Raw genomic sequence first — 17,819 nt, forward strand, 5'->3', positions numbered from 1 at the left:
AGTATTTCCATAGAAGTATTTGGGCTCAAAGACATGGTAATGAATTACTAATATCCATTTCAAAGAGTTTCTGCTACTGGCAATACACAGTTGAATGGCAATTATTCTCCCATATAGCAAGAAAATAATCAAGTGGACAATTAATTAACATGCTCCTTAAACACCCACATGTTAAATCATGTTATACAATTCCCATTTCCTTGCAAGTTCTTACTGGCTTTCTGAGACTTGCATGTCTAACTAACCACATGAGCTATACCAGGTGTTCAGAGAAATTCATTCATGAACTGAAATAACCTCATAGAGATACTGTTTTAACAAATGCAGGCTGTTTCGTTCCACTATTAGGTGCAGAATGCTCCATGAAGGCAAGGGCCAATTCTATGTTTACTACAAAATCCCCAGTGCCAACAGTGCTTGGAATGTAGTAGTGTTGAAAGAATAAATAAACTGCACAATGAGGAAGTAAAACAGGGATATTTCATAAAAACCCATTCTTATCATTCCTTCATAGAAATTAATCACTACTTTAAAGTCTCATTCACTTGTGTATATAGCCAGATAGTAAAAAACAATTTATTATGCCACCAAATTGTTGGAGATCATGCTTTAATAAGGAACACTTTATTGCTTAAAGAATATTATTGCTCAATGTAGTATTTGAATACGTGATAATATGAACTGCAAGTAAACCCTGCATCTCAGTATCTAGAGAGAAGTTGAGAAAGTGACCTTAACTGAAGCAAACAAGGATCAATGCCTAACGCATGTAACTAATTGCAATCTGACTCTCTTTACAATTCGGGTGTGATTATTCTTACTTAAATGAACCACATTTTTTTTTACCTTTGTTCTAACTCTGTTCTCATCAAGCAGTCATTTGATTATGAATCCAGTTTTCCTGTTATTTTTTATTTTTTTGAGATGGACTCTTGCTCTGTCGCCAGGCTGGAGTGCAGTGGTGCAATCCCAGCTCACTGAAACCTCTGCCTCCCGGGTTCAATTGATTCCCCTTCCTCAGCCTCCCGAGTAGCTGGGACTACATGCGTGCACCACCATGCCTGGCTAATTTTTTGTATTTTAGTAGAGACGGGGTTTCACCATGTTTACCAGGATGGTCTCAATCTCCTTACTATGTAATCCTCCCACCTAGGCCTCCCAAAGGGCTGGGATTACAGATGTGAGCCACCATGCCTGGCCTCTTGTTATTTTTAATCCAGGAAATGTGTCCCTAGATGGAGGCAATACATTTTTCAATTATTTGAAAAATACTCTTTTATTATAAATGTATACCTTAGCATTATGCTTTACACATTAGCCAGGTTTGAATGTACTTAGCATTAACAAGTTTTCTAGACATCATAAAATTATTCCTGAGTGATTAAAATGTAAAGTTTTTGGGTTTGTTTTTTGTTCAAAATTGAGAAATAAGGACACCATGATCTTTTTTAATGAATTTACACATTAGCCAGTTTTAAATGTACTTAGTATTAACCAGTTTTCTAGATATCATCAAATTATTCCTGACTGAGTGATTAAAATATAAAGTTTTGGGGGTTTTTTGTTTTTTTGTTTTTGTTTTCGGTATGTTCAACATTGAAGAATAAGGCCACCATGACACATTACACAATTGTTCTGTCCCAAAATTCTTCATAATGGACTATCCTGCCTTTTAAAAATTATTTTTCTTAACCATACGCAGTAAGCTCTGAACATCATTTAATGCAACTCATTCATGTCTCGGCTGTTTCAAAGCCCAGGTTTGCCCCAACTTCCATAATGCCCCGACTTTGAATAATCTGAGGCCAAATTAATAAGGATTAATTGTATGTCATCCTTGATGTTCTTTTGACCTTTTCATATGAATGAATTACATTAGCCCTCAGCCCTTCTGATGGCTTTTTATAGAAGTCTGCAAATTTTTAATAATGAGGTGCTTGAAATTGAACAAAGGGTGTTCAGGACTCCTCTTATTGTGGACAATTAGCATCTCTCATCGTTATCACCGTAATACCATTTAAGAATAAGTAGACCAAAGATGTCTCTTTATGTGCTTTAGAGATGCCTATTTAATTGGTGAGCTTAATAAAAATAGTCAATGATAATAAAGTCACTTCCTCCCTTGCCCCCAACAGATTTTATATCAGAAAATGATGAATGAAACCAGTTAAAAGTTTTTTCGTTATTATCAGAGACATGCGTTTGTTTTCACATTTCAATTTTTGATAAATCTTATTTAAAGGAAGTCTAATTTTGTTTTACTACTTTGCCATGTTTAAATGCTTACTCGTGATTTTTGGTTATGTTGTAGAAAGTATGACTTTCTTTGTGCATCATTAGTACTGTGCTATTCTTTTTCTTATCTATTCATATTTAAAAATCATGTTAATGCTCATCTTTACTGATGCTGATTTAGGTTAGTAAAATTTAGGCTTTTACTTCTTGTCAGAAAAGTGAATCGAAATGTTCATTTTTTAGTCTGTGAGACTGGATATCACATCTAATCAATTGACTTTTTTAAAAAACAAGTTTTATCTGCTTTGATGAGGTATAATTTATGCCCAATAAACTTATTCATTTCAAGTGTACTGCTTGACCAGTCTTCACAAATGTTATATGCTATGCAACTACAACTATAATCAAAAGAAAGGACATTTCTATCTCTCCAGTTTCCTCCCCCTTCTCTTTCACTGCTAGTTCTGTCTTCCCATCCCACTCCCCAAACCCCTATCACTATAGTTGTTAGTTCAGTGTTTTATATAATTTCATACAAATGGAATCATAGAATATATAGTTGTATATCTGGCTTCTTCATTTAGCATAATGCTTTTGAGATTCATCCCATTGTGTTTGTCAGTAGTTTATTCTCTTTTTATTAATGGATCAATGGATATTTCATTTGTTTTCATGTTTTAGGTACCGTGGTATAAAAGAGAATATATATAGTATATGTCCCTGGTTCCTGGAGTAGAGCTTTAAAAATCCTTAGGCCTTTTTGAGTGATAGAGATACCTCCGTTATGCTAATGAGGTGACTCATAGGGGTGAAAATGGCAGAGCTAGATTATGTCAGGATAGGGCTGGTCACTAGAGAGGTCAAGCACATGATTAGAATGTTGGAACTTCCAGCTTTCTGACCTCTAGGGATAGGACCTAGAGACTGAGTTCAAGCCCAAGGCCAATGTTTAATCAATCATGCCTACACAATGAGACCTTGATAAAATCTCTAAACAGGGAGTCCGAGGTAGGCAGATCATGGGGTCAGGAGTTCGAGACCAGCCTGACCAACATGGTGAAACCCTGTCTCTACTAAAAGTACAAAATTAGCCGGGCATGGTGGTACATGCCTGGAATCCCAGCTACTCTGGTGGCTGAGGCAGGAGAATTGCTTGAACCCGGGAGGCGGAGGTTGCAGTGAGCCGAGATCGTGCCGCTGCACTCCAGCCTGGGTGACAGAGCAAGACTTCGTCTAAAAGAAAAAAAAGATCTAAAGGTTTAGTGTAGCTTCTTGGTTTGTGAAGACGTTGATATGCCAGGAGGGCGATGCGCTGTGACGCACAGACAGAAGTCATGCCTTCCCCAATGAGTCTCTTTTATTTGAGCATAGTCTTTATAATAAAACCTTGTTTGTAAGTATAGTACTTTTAGTGAGTTTTGTGAGGCTTTTTGTTTTGTAAATTAGTGAGAAAGTCATGGGAACCTTTGGATTTATAGCCAGCCTCTCATAAATGTGTATAACTCTTAAGTCATGCAGGTTGCATCTAAAGTAAGAGAAATCCTGTGGAGAAGTAACTGGTGGAGTCTGATGTTAACTACAAGAATTAATGTTAGAAATATACATTGGTGGCCGGGTGCGGTGGCTCAAGCCTGTAATCGCAGCACTTTGCGAGGCCGAGACGGGCAGATCACGAGGTCAGGAGATCGAGACTATCCTGGCTAACACGGTGAAACCCCGTCTCTCTACTAAAAAATAGCAGGTCGTGGTGGCAGGAGCCTGTAGTCCCAGCTGCCCGGCTGAGACAGGAGAATGGCGTAAACTCAGGAGGCGGAGCTTGCAGTGAGCTGAGATCCGGGGACTGCACTCCAGCCTGGGCTACAGAGCGAGACCCCGTCTCAAAAAAAAAAAAAAAAAAAAAAAAAAAAAATATATATATATATATATATATATATATACTTTGGTATACCCACTAGGGCAGAAACTGAGTAGATATGAAAGAAGCTCCTATGAACATTCATATACAGTGTACATATCTTTCTGGAGACAAATGTTTTCATTTCTGGGAGTGGAATTACTGGGTCTTATGGTAACTCTATAAGACACTGTAAAGTTGTTTTCCAAAGTGGGCTATACCATTTTGCATTCTCTTCAGCAATGAATTAGAGTCCTCATTGTTCCACATTCTTGTCAACCTGTGGTATTATTAGTCTTTTGAATTTTAGGTATTTGAATAGGTGTATAGAAGTATTTCACTGTAGTTTTAAATTTGCATTTCCCTAGTTTCACCAAATAAAATTTGAACATTTACTTTATAAATGATAGTTTCACATATTTAATTTTCAATTCATTATATGTATGTAGATGTAGACAAAGTTGTATATTCATATCCTAAATTCAAAGAGTTGCTATGAAAATCTCTTATCTTCACATTTTTCATTAAATATGTAATTTTTTAAATGCTTAATTTTTTTGTTTGTTTTTTAACAGCAGTTTTAGGTTAGCAAAATTCAGAAGACACAGTATTTTCCCAGTTATTCTCTAATTCCACACATACATAGCCTCCCCTACTAATAATACCTCTCGCTAGAGTGGTATATTTGCTACAATTTATGAACCTACGTTGACACATTTTTATCACTCAAAGTTCATAGTTACATTAGGGCTCACTCTTTTTCTTTGTTTTGTTTTTTTTGAGTCTCTCTCTGTGGCCCAAGCTGGAGTGCAATGGCACAATCTCATCTCACTGCAGGCTCTGCCTCCTGGGTTCACGCCATTCTCCTGCCTCAGCCTCCTGAGTAGCTGGAACTGCAGGTGCTCGCCACCACGCCCAGCTAATTTTTTGTATTTTTAGTAGAGACGTGGTTTCACTGTGTTAGTCAGGATGATCTGGATCTCCTGACCTCGTGATCTGCCCGCCTCGGCCTCCCAAAGTGCTGGGATTGAGCTACCGCAGCCCAATCCCAGGTGTGAGCTACCGCAGCCCCGCCCGGGCTCATTCTTGGTGTTGCACATTCTACAGGCTTGGACAACTTTTTAATGACATGTATCCACCATTATAATATCACACAGAGAGTAGTTTCACTGATTCTGAGTTTTGCCTATCCCTTTTTTCCCCTCTCTTGCTGCCAACCCCTGGTAACAATTGATCTTTTTATTGTCTCCGTAGTTTTGCCTTTTCTAGAATTTCATATGGTCATACAGTATGCACTCTTTTCAGACTGGCTTCTTTCACTTAGCAATATGAACTTACGTTTCTTCCATGTCTTTTCACGGCTTGATACCTCAGTTGTTTTTAGCACTAAGTCATATTCTATTGCCTGATATATTAAAGTTTCTTTATCCATTCACCTACTGAAGGACATCTTGGTTGCTTCCAAGTTTTTGCAACTATCAGTAAAACTTCCATAAACATCTGTATGCAAGTTTTCATGTGAATGGATGTTTAAAACTCCTCTGGGTAAATACCAAGGAGTGGAATTGCTGAATCATGTGATAAGTGTTCATTTAGTATTGTAAGAAACTGACAAACTGTTTTCCAAAGTGACTGGACCATTTTACATTCCTACCAGCAATGAATGAGTGTTCCTATTGCTTCACATCGTTACCAGCATTTACAGTTGTCAATGTTCTGGTTTATAGCCATTTCAATAGGTTTGTTTTAGTATCTCACTGTTGAAGTGAACCTTTTTTTAATATGCTTATTTGCCTCTGAAATATTCTTTGGTGAGGTGTCTATTAAGGTTTTGGCCCATTTTTTAAATTGGGTTGTTTTCTTATTCTTGAGTTTTAAGTGTTCTTTGTATGTTTTGGGTAGAAATCTTTAATCAGGCATGTCTTTTGCAAATGTTTTATGTCAATCTCTTTCTCTTAACATTGTCTTTTTCACAGGGACTTTTTAATTGTAACAGATTCTAGATTATCAATTTTTTTTTCATGAATCATACCTTTGGTATTGTATCTTAAAAGTCATTCCCACACCCAAGGTCTTCTAGGTTTTCTCCTATGTTATCTTTTTAACATAGGAGGCAAATAAGCATATTAAAAAAAGGTTCACTTCAACAGTGAGATACTACAACAAACCTATTGGAATGGCTAAAAACCAGAATATTGACAACTGTAAATGCTGGTAACAATGTGAAACAATAGGAAGTTTTATACTTCTGCATTTCATATTTAGGTCTAGAATCCATTTTGTATTTATTTTTATGAAGTGTTTAAGATCTGTGTCTACATTCTTTTTTTTTCTTTTTGCATGTGAATGTCCAGTTGTTCTAGCACCATCTGCAGAAGACACTTCTCTTTATTGCCTTTGCTCCTTTGTTAAAAATCGGTTGACTTCATTTACGTGCATCTATTTCTAGGCTCTCTATTCTGTTCCATTGATCTCTTTGTCCATTCTTTCATCAACACCACATTGTCTTCATTACTATAGCTTTATAGTAGTCTTGAATTTAGGTAGTGTCAATCCTCCAACTTTGTTCTTGTCCTTCAATACCGTGCTGGCTATCCTGGATTTTTAACCTCTCCATAAAAAATTTAGAATCATTTTGTCAACATCCACAAAATAACTAGTTGAGCTTTTTATTGGAATTGGATTGAATCTATAGAAGTAATTGGGAAGAACTAATTTATTGACAACATTGAGTCTTCCTATTTATGAACATGTAAGATCTCTCTAACAGGTATTTTAAAGTGTGTTTGCTCCTGTAAGTCATTTAAAAGCTTTTGGAAATTCTTTTGCTTTTTCAATAGTCAGTCCCCTTAATATTTTTTAAGGTCTTCTAATTTCTTTATCCCTTGGAATATATCACCTTATTCTTTTTTATAAAAAAAAATTTCTGGTGTTTTAGACATGAAGTCCTTGTCCATGCCTATGTCCTGAATGGTACTACCCAGGTTTTCTTCTAGGGTTTTTATGGTATTAGGTCTAACATTTAAGTCTCTAATCCATCTTGAATTAATTTTCGTATAAGGAGTAAGGAAAGGATCCAGTTTCAGCTTTCTACTTATGGCTAGCCAGTTTTCCCAGCACCATTTATTAAATAGGGAATCCTTTCCCCATTTCTTGTTTCTCTCAGGTTTGTCAAAGATCAGATGGCTGTAGATGTGTGGTGTTATTTCTGAGGACTCTGTTCTGTTCCATTGGTCTATATCTCTGTTTTGGTACCAGTACCATGCTGTTTTGGTTACTGTAGCCTTGTAGTATAGTTTGAAGTCAGGTAGCATGATGCCTCCAGCTTTGTTCTTATGACTTAGGATTGTCTTGGCAATGCAGGCTCTTTTTTGGTTCCATATGAACTTTAAAGCCATTTTTTCCAATTCTGTAAAGAAACTCATTGGTAGCTTGATGGGGATGGCATTGAATCTATAAATTACCTTGTGCAGTATGGCCATTTTCACGATATTGATGGTTCCTATCCATGAGCATGGTATGTTCTTCCATTTGTTTGTGTCCTCTTTTATTTCACTGAGCAGTGGTTTGTAGTTCTCCTTGAAGAGGTCCTTTACATAATTACAGTGAAAAGTGATACCTTATACATGTTATTCGCTAATAAGTAACATCGAAAAGAAATCATGATTCATGAGTCATTTTGAAAACATTTTCAATGTTCTTTTTTTTTTTTTTTTTTTTTTTTTTTTTTTTTTTTTTTTTTTTTTTTGTTGAGACGGAGTCTTGCTCTGTCGCCCAGGCTGGAGTGCAGTGGCCGGATCTCAGCTCACTGCAAGCTCCGCCTCCCGGGTTTATGCATTCTCCTGCCTCAGCCTCCGAGTAGCTGGGACTACAGGCGCCCGCCACCTCGCCCGGCTAGTTTTTTGTATTTTTAGTAGAGATGGGGTTTCACTGTGTTCGCCAGGATGGTCTCGATCTCCTGACCTCGTGATCCGCCCGTCTCGGCCTCCCAAAGTGCTGGGATTACAGGCTTGAGCCACCGCGCCCGGCCTCAATGTTCTTTTAAGGTTTGAAGATAAATACAATGTTGAGAACTTTAAGCTTTATTTAAAATATTGTACATTTCTATCATTTAAAAATATATATTCTCTGTTTTATTTTTAATAAGTCCAGATATTTAAGAAGAAATTTTATTATGAATAGAATTTTTACTTATGGTGAGATTTTACAGTAGGCAGTGAATACTATTTAATGTTTAAGTTATTGTAATGATATGAAGACATATTGTTCTGACACTTTAAAATAATTATAAAACTGACTCATTGCTGTACTGAAATGCTGAGCCTAAGTATTCCTCAGTCTTTTTGTTCTAATTAGATTTTATTTCCAATATTTTTTGAGAAGACTGAGAAAAGATCACAAAAAATCATCTATTATGCAACAATATCATTTGAACTTTTTAAAGACAAAATAATTCTTGATATAGCAGAAATCCATATGATGCCCAGGCTTTCCTCAGTAAACTCATAAACAAATGGAAGCAATAACATCTTTAAATCACTTTCTCAAATGCATCTCTGCTGTGGTTCCGATGGATACAAGTAATACCACCAAGTGTGTAATAACTTGAGAAAGTATTTCTAGCAGGCAGAACAGGCTCATCAAAAGTCAATTCAGAAAAATACAAAACAAGATTAAAAGAAAAAAAACTCACAAACCTCCACAAACTGAATCCCATCAACAGGGAATCAAACAACTTTTAGGAAAAACTAGGTGCTCATTTTATTAAGTCACATATGCTGTAAACAAATATGACCAATATTCTCCATGCACTCTTTTCTGCTCCTTGGTTTAGAATAGTAAATTGGCTTAGTGCCCATTGTTGCCTAGTATAATCTTAACTGAAAGACCTTAGCTGAGATCCTTGTTTATAAGTTCTGGGAACTGATAGGCTTAAATAGAGTCATGGGTTGGAGATGTGTGAGAATCAAAATATTTAACTTCCATATGATACAGAGGCTGACCAATCCGAAAAGATGCTGCTTGTGAACAACACATATTGTAGTACTAATGCCTACCAGCTGGATGTCAGCTCTCATTGTCTTTGTGAGGTTTTTGCTGAGGTGACATTTACTCTGGTGAATTCAATTAAATTAATAGGAGGCAAATCAAACCTCCCTTTTAAACCCTAAAGAGCAGTGTGTCAGAGGCTCTGGTGACTACATCTTTACATATGTACAAAATACTAGCTTAGATATCATTTATTTTTATTTATTAGCAAACACTTATTAAGTGTCTACATTGGTTTAACCTGGGAGTCCATCTATACAACTTTTATCTGCTCAAGTTATTTAAAATAAATGATAGAACCAGATGAAATTGGGAGTCATCTAATATAGCTTTTAATTTTAAAAATGAGAAAACTGAGGCCCAGACTAATTAAGTAACAAATATTTCTGGGACATTTACATTGTGCCAAGCACTTTTCTAGCTGCTGAGAATAGAGTGGTGAACCTATATGTAAGAACCAGGAGGTTGTGGTAGAGTGACTATGGTTGAGGACTGGCCATGTTAGATTTGGTGCTTAAGGAACGTCCTTTCAGGGGTGACACTAAACACCAAACTGAAAGAAAAGGAGAAGCTAGGCTTACAAAGATATGGGACATACTATTTTAAATGGAGCAATAGCAAGTGTAATAGTGAAGATTTAGCACATGAAGAAAAGCAAAACCAAGCCCTGTGTGGCTGAAGCCTCATGAATAAGCAGGAGAGAGAGCATCACAAGATGAGGTTGAAGAGGAGAGTGGAACCAGATCATGGAGAGTTTTTAGGTCCTGGTAAGTTGCCTTTTATTCTAAATTTTATTGAAACATTTTTGTACTTATATTACCACATGTTATGTATATTACATATAGTATATATATACATAACATGAGATTGATCTGATAGATATTTCTGAAAGATCATCTGGCAGAAGGAGGATTACTTAGTAGGCTGTTTTAGTTGAGTGAGATGTGATGACATCGTGGACTATGGTGACAGATGTGAATTTGAGAGAAATGGATGATTATAGGATATATTTGAAGATAGACTCAATGGGATGTGTGATGGGTTGGTTATCAGGGATGAGAGAAAGAAAGAAATCAAGGTTGCCTCCTAAATTCTTGCTTGATTATCTAGGTTGATGGTAAGGCTGGTAAGCTGAGATGGTGGTATGGTTTGGCTCTGTATCCCTACCCAAATCTCATCTTGAATTGTACTGCCATAATTCCCACGTATTATGGGAGGGATCCAGTGAGAGATAATTGAATCATGGGGGCAGTTTCCCTTATATTGTTCTCATGGTAGTGAATAAGTCTCAGGAGATCTAATGGTTTTATCAGGGGTTTCTGCTTTTGCATCTTCCTCATTCTCTCTTTGCCTGCTGCCATCCATGTAAAATGGGACTTGTTCCTCCTTGCCTTCCATCACGATTATGAGGCCTCCTCAGCCTTGTGGAACTGTAAGTTCAATTAAATTGTTTTCTTTTGCATATTGCCCAGTCTTGGGTATGTCTTTATCAGCAGCGTGACAACAGACTAATACAGTAAATTGGTACCAGTAGAGTGAGTCACTGCTGAAAAGATACCCAAAAATGTGGTAGTGAATTTGGAACTGGATAATAAGCAGAGGTTGGAACAGTTTGGGGCTCAGAAGAAGAAAGGAAAATGTGGGAAAGTTTGGAACTTCCTAGAGACTTGTTGAATGACTTTGACCAAAAATCTGATAGAGATATGGACAATAAGTTCTGGGTTGAGGTGGTCTCAGATGGAGATGAGAAACTTATTGGGAAATGGAGTAAAGGTAATTCTTGTTATGTTTTAGCAAAGAGACTTGTGGCATTTTGCCCTTGCCCTAGAAATTTGTGGAACTTTGAACTTGAGAGAGATGATTTAGGGTGTCTGGTGGAAGAAATTTCTAAGCAGCAAAGCATTCAAGAGGTGACTTGGGTGCTGTTAAAGGTATTCAGTTTTATCAGAGAAGCAGAGCATAAAAGTTCAGAAAATTTTCAGCCTGGCAATCTGATAGAAAAGATAAACCCATTTTCTCGGGGAGAAACTGAAGCTGGCTGCAGAAATTTGTATAAGTGATGAGAAGTCGAATGTTAATCACCAAGACAATGGGGAAAATGTCTCCAGGGCATGTCAGAGGTCTTCACAGCAGCCCCTCCCATCACAGGCCTGGAGACCGAGGAGGAAAAAGTTGTTTCATGGGCCAGGCCCAGTGTCCCTGAGCTGTGTGCAGTCTAGGGACTTGGTGCCCTGCATCCCAGCCACTACAGCCATGGTTGAAAGGGGGCCAATGTAGAGCTTAGGCTGTGGCTTCAGAGGGTGCAAGCCCGAAGCCTTGGCAGCTTCCATGTGGCATTGAGCCTGTGGGTGCACAGAAGTCAAGAATTGAGGTTTGGGAACCTCTGTCTAGATTTCAGAAGATGTATGGAAACACCTGGATGCCCAGGCAGAAGTTTGCTGCAGGGACAGGGCTCCCACGGAGAACCTCTGCTAGGGCAGTTCAGAAGGGAAATGTAGGGTTGGAGTCCCCACACAGATTCCTTACTGGGGGACCACCTAGTAGAGCTTTGAGAAGAAAGCCACTGTCCTCCAGATCCCAGAATGTCAGATCCACTGACAGCTTGCACCATGTGCCTAGGAAAGCTACAGACACTCAATGTCAGCCCATGAAAGCAGCCAGGAGGGAGGCTGTACCCTGCAAAGCCATAGAGGTGGAGCTGCCCGAGATCATGGGAACCCACATCTTGCATCAGCATGACCTGAATATGAGACATGAAATCAAAGATCATTTTGGAACTTTAAGATTTGGCTGCCTCACTGTATTTAGGACATGCATAGACCCTGTAGTCCCTTTGTTTTGTTCAATTTCTCCCATTTGGAATGGTTGTATTTGCCCAATGTCTGTACCCCCATTGTATCTAGGAAATAACTGGCTTGCTTTTGATTTTACAGGGTCATAGGTAGAAGGGACTTGCCTTGTCTCAGATGAGACTTCATGCTATGGACTTTTGAGTAAGTGTTGAAATGAGTTGGCTTTGGGGGACTGTTGGAAGGCATAACTGGTTTTGAAGTGTGAAGACGTGAGATGTGGCAGGGGCCAGGGACAAATGATATGGTTTGGCTCTGTGTTCCCACCTAAATCTCATGTTGTTTTGTACTCCCATAATTCCCACATGTTGTGGGAGAGACTTGGTGGGAGATACTTGAATCATGGGGGATGGTTTCTCCCATACTGTTCTTGTGGTAGTTAATAAGCCTCATGATATCTGATGGTTTTATCAGGGGTTTCCACTTCTTCGTCTTCCTCATTCTGTCTATCTGCTGCCGTCCATGTAAGACGGGACGGGACTTGCTCCTCCTTGCCTTCCACCGTGATCTTGAGGCTTCCCCAGCCACGTGGAATTGTAAATCCAATTAAGCCTCTTTCTTTTGTAAATTGTCCAGTGTTGGGTATGTCTTTATCAGCAGTGTGAAAATGGACTAAAACACATGGGTAGCCTGGGGAAAGAATAGATGGGTTGGGGAGAAATCCAGAATTCAGTACTGGACACATTAACTATGAGATATCTATTAGATATATTTATAGAGATATTCAGTAAGATTATGAGCCTGGAGCTGAATGAGGATTTCAGAGTTAGAAATATTTAATAGAAACTTGAGAATCATTTTGTATATTGATGGTATTTGAAGCCATGGGACAAGATTGTATCTCTTAAAAAGGGAGAGTATTTAGAGAAGAAAGCTGAGGAATAAGTCCTAGTATACTCCAAAATTAAGATTTTGAGCAGAGGAAACAGCTGAAGAGAAAGGCTGAGAAGCAGTAGCCACTGAGGTATAGCAATTAGGTGAGGCGATGTTAAGAAAGCCAGGAGGTCCACATGTGATTAGCTGCTGAGCTGGCAATAAGTCCCAGGTTACTCAGATATTGAGTCCAGTTTATAATGTCATACTGCATGTTGCTCTTATTCATCATTCTTGTTTATGACCCATTATATTATGGCAAAATAAAAGGTAAAAAGCTGAGTCAATCAGTGGCCAAATCTTTAACTTAATCTCTTGCGTGGTTCCATTGTGTGATAATGCCGTTTTTATTTTGTTTATATTGCATTCTGATCATGTTTTTCTTATGTATTTGAAACTACAGATTTCTTAAATTTGGAATGCCTTTCAGTCTTTTTTTTCTTTTTAACGTTTTTACTTGCTTAATAAGGCCCGGTGATGGTCAGAACGGCTGATGTTGGAACTAGGGTAAGATGGTACATGTCTTTCTCACTGTTATTATCCCCTTAATAGTATTTTACAGGAGGCAGCAACTTTGGGTTTCAGTCTTTCTCTTTGACATCCAAACTCAAACTCCCTGTGAGAGCTTTAAATATCTCTGCCCTTTGTTTGCCACATCGATTGCCAAATCTTGCTGCCTCACTTAAACGTGCAGTTTTTTTTCTCCCCCTCCACTGCTGCCCTAGTCTTTACCTGAATGATTCTCTTCATGGAAACCCTCTGCCTTTAAGCGGTCCATCTGTTCCATTTCTGCCTACTGCCACTATTCAAATGATTCTTTCTGTGCTCTGGCATTTCCATTCTTACTCTTAAATCCCAGAAGGGCTTCCCGTTCCCCAGGAGTCAAGTGCACAATCCTTGCCCCTGTTGGGTGTTCATATTCTGAGTGATTTTGTTTTCCTCATCCCATCCAATGTGTCTGACTTCTTTCACTTCTTCTAGGTTTTCAGAATTATCTTCATTACAGTCGTTTTAATTATTCCTTTAAACAGAACTATTTTTTTTCAAGAGCCATTCAGAACACACACACACACACACACACACACACACACACATACACACACAAAGATAGTTTTGGGTCATTTCTTGGTAAAGTATTTTTCATTTAATCATGATAACTGCTTAAAATATTAAATGTTTATCTAATAAAGTTAATGTGCAATACATACAACATTATTTTACCTTAGAGTCCCTCTAAAACTTGTCTATTGCAAGACAAAAAAGGAACTGACAGAAAACGATCTAATGATGCCCTTCAGGCAGGTACAAAGAAAAGCTTTGCAAAAATGTGGGGCCCTGGAAAAAGCCAATAGGGTGAAAGGAAAAATGTCTTCTATCACAAAGTGCCTATTTTTACTTCGACCTTTCATTTAGTGTTAGACAGCATTAATATACAGACAGCAGGATGCTCAAAGTAAAAAAAGGGAACTGAGTTAGTAAGCACCAGTTGCTATGTGAGCAAAGACCTGTTTGTGTCACAGATCTTGGCAAAGATCAAACCAGAGATCAAAGGCTTTGATAAAATATGACTGAGCTTAGCAGTCATATGTAACCTCTTCCCACAGCCATGGGGAGTAGTTTGTGACTGTCTACTGCCCGAGATGTGCCTCTAACAGGGAGACTACATGAGAGCCGCTGGCTGAGACTGAGGTCAGCCTGGATGGTAATGACGATGATCTGAGCTGATAGAAGAGTTGAGGTGCCAGGTTCCAGCAGGAGCTAACATAACAGATACCAAAGTATTAAAGCAGCCAAGCTTGCTGTGATCTCAGACAGATGTGACAGCAGCTGGAGAAAGCAGCAGGAGCAAAACAAGCAGCAGTGGCTTCAAAGAGAGCTGAAAGATTCCAGCTTCAGTTCAGGGATATTTGGGAAACTCTCAGAGAGGAGAGAGGCTTAGGCATCTATTTTTCTTTATTTGCCATTGTTTTCAAACAGCTTAAAGTTGGCCTACTCTGACCATTCCTTATGCGGATACATACCACCTAAACCCACATCCAAAAGGTGTGTGTTCACATGAGCTTGGTGCAGGAAATACATATGTCACATTCATTGTAAATATCTGTTGAAGGAAAGAAAGAAGGAAAAAGGAAGGGAAAATTGATTGGAGGGCTGAAACATCCATGTAAATTTCCAACTAAGTGGGATTCTGAAGAGCAGGACTGGCATTGTGAGTAAGTAGCAGCCAAAATGACACCATTTGAGGAGAAAATAGTTCTGTTTTCATATTTTATCACTGATATTTGTCTGTCTGTCTGAAATTTATACTATTACATATTCATTCCTGTGTATCATGAATCTTTCCAGGCTTCAAGAATTTCTTCTGAAAATGTAAATAATTCTTGTGAGAAAATGTACCTTAACCACATGTTGACTTACATCTGGGTAGGTACACTCTAGATTTCAGGAAGAAAACTGATTTTAGTCCACTCAAAAGAGGAGCATATTTTTACAATTCTGGATAGGGCTAACACTGCCAAAGAGAATCTGGGTTCACCTAGTATTACTACATAAAATGACATGTAACTTGATTTCAAATAATACTCTTGATTTATTTCATAGAAGTATTTTTGTCCTAATGCAAAGCAAAACCCATATAAGTAAAGATACATGGCTGCTTGGACCGGGACCGATGCCATCTGAGACGCACGCGATGCTGGCGACGCTGGCGAGGGTGGCAGCTCTGCGCAGAACTTGCCTCTTCTCTGGCCGGGGCGGAGGGAGGGGGCTGTGGACTGGCCGCCTGCAGTCAGATATGAACAATATGAAGTCATTGGAAGGGGTAAAAATTCTGGATCTAACAAGAATCCTGGCGGGACCTTTTGCTACTATGAATTTAGGAGATCTTGGAGCAGAAGCTATAAAAGTGGAGAGACCAGGAGTTGGAGATGATACATGGACTTGGGGGCCACCTTTTGTTGGGACAGAAAGTACATATTATCTCAGTGTTAACCGAAATAAAAAAAGTATTGCTGTTAATATCAAGGATCCAAAAGGGGTGAAAATCATCAAAGAGCTTGCAGCTGTTTGTGATGTGTTTGTGGAAAACTATGTCCCTGGCAAACTGTCTGCAATGGGCCTGGGATATGAAGATATAGACAAGATTGCTCCTCACATCATCTATTGTTCCTTCACAGGGTATGGTCAGACAGGTCCAATTTCTCAGTGAGCTGGTTATGATGCTATTGCCTCAGCTGTTTCTGGTCTGATGCACATCACAGGGCCTGAGGATGGAGATCCAGTTCGCCCAGGAGTAGCCATGACTGATCTTGCCACTGGCCTGTATGCATATGGAGCTATTATGTCTGGATTGATACAAAAATACAAAACCGGGAAAGGACTGTTCATTGATTGTAACCTACTGTCATCCCAGGTGGCGTGTTTGTCCCACATAGCTGCAAATTATCTTATTGTTCAAAAGGAAGCAAAACGTTGGGGTACAGCTCATGGCAGTATTGTTCCTTACCAGGCTTTTAAAACCAAGGATGGCTATATTGTAGTTGGAGCACTGTGTGCAAGATCTTGGATTTGCCTGAGTTGATTGATGACTCCAAGTATAAAACTAACCACCTTCGGGTACAGAATAGAAAAGAGCTTATTAAAATATTATCTGAACGGTTTGAAGAAGAACTGACCAGCAAGTGGTTACATCTTTTTGAAGGCAGTGGAGTCCCGTATGGCCCAATCAACAACATGAAGAATGTATTTGCAGAACCTCAGGTATTACACAACGGCCTTATTATGGAGATGGAGCATCCGACTGTGGGGAAGATTTCCATCCCAGGCCCAGCTGTGAGATACAGTAAGTTCAAGATGTCAGAGGCCAGGCTGCCTCCCCTGCTCGGGCAGCACGCGATGCACATCCTGAAGGAGGTCCTGACATACGATGACAGGGCCATGGGGAGCTGCTCAGCGCTGGAGTGGTGGCCCAACATGAAACCCACTGACAAAGGAAAAGGGTTCTTCCTCGTAACCTCAATCCGAATACCCTGGCAAAGGCAACACTTTGCTTGGACCCTTCTCCCCAGTTCTGATACCACTAAAAAGAAGATTTAAAGAAACTCCAGATTTCCTGCATGGCGTCTCCAGAATGGCTCTGGTATTAATGAATCTAGTGCCTTTTAAATGTACCCTACGTTTTGTTCCCTACCATTTTTTTTCAGATGATGATTTAATTATGGATTTGTGGGATTTTTAAAAATAAAGATTTAAATTTTTTCCTGGAAAAAAAAAGAGATACATATTGGTGCAAAGATATACTTGCAAGTGTGTGTGTGTGTGTGTGTGTGTGTGTGTGTGTATGTGTGTGTGTATGAGAGAGAATTTGTAGTTGGGAAAAATGTTCAAAGGGATTTATTTGAGCTTAATAGTGCTGGTCAATAATTTATAGAGCTCAGATATAGAGTTTCAGCACTGTTAGATTATTTGCTCAGGAAATATACTTGAAGAATCAACACCTCCAAAGACACGATAAACTGTTAAGCCAGTCTCACTTATCAGCCATACTCATATCATTCTATAGTTGTAGAAAAAAATTCAGATTTCCAAAATGGATGACAGGATCATACTCCATTTCTACATGAGAACGTGTCTCTGAAGCGGCATCAGGAATCTGGTCGGATGTCGCTGTCACTGCTACTTTCTAAAGGCAGTTTGAAAGCCTGACAAGAAACAGAAATTAATGTGAAGTGGGTATAAATTCAAGTTGCAAATAATTAGCCTCCTGTGGAGCAATTCTTCAGATTCCAAAAATATACCAATACTCTACTCATTATTCTGATGAAGGCCAGTTGGCCAAGACTTTGAATTGCTTGGAAAACTTTCTTCAGGAATGAAATGAGAAAACTGTGAGAAATAAATAATATTGTTATTGTTTTGGT

The 17,819-nt window shown here is 38.7% G+C and overlaps 1 protein-coding gene across 1 annotated transcript; it reads left to right on the forward strand.

Annotated features, from left to right (window-relative positions):
- The first annotated feature begins 15,562 nt into the window (after positions 1-15,562).
- On the forward strand, positions 15,563-17,166 carry LOC117086376 (succinate--hydroxymethylglutarate CoA-transferase-like). The gene is given in 3 exon segments (XM_033215993.1): positions 15,563-16,442; positions 16,445-16,834; positions 16,837-17,166. Coding segments are annotated over 3 exon segments (1,311 nt in total). The 5' UTR covers positions 15,563-15,571; the 3' UTR covers positions 16,887-17,166.
- Positions 17,167-17,819: the final 653 nt, after the last annotated feature.

This window comes from Trachypithecus francoisi, unplaced genomic scaffold, assembly GCF_009764315.1.
Source record: "Trachypithecus francoisi isolate TF-2019V2 unplaced genomic scaffold, Tfra_2.0 Lachesis_group1, whole genome shotgun sequence".
Classification (NCBI taxonomy): domain Eukaryota; kingdom Metazoa; phylum Chordata; class Mammalia; order Primates; family Cercopithecidae; genus Trachypithecus; species Trachypithecus francoisi.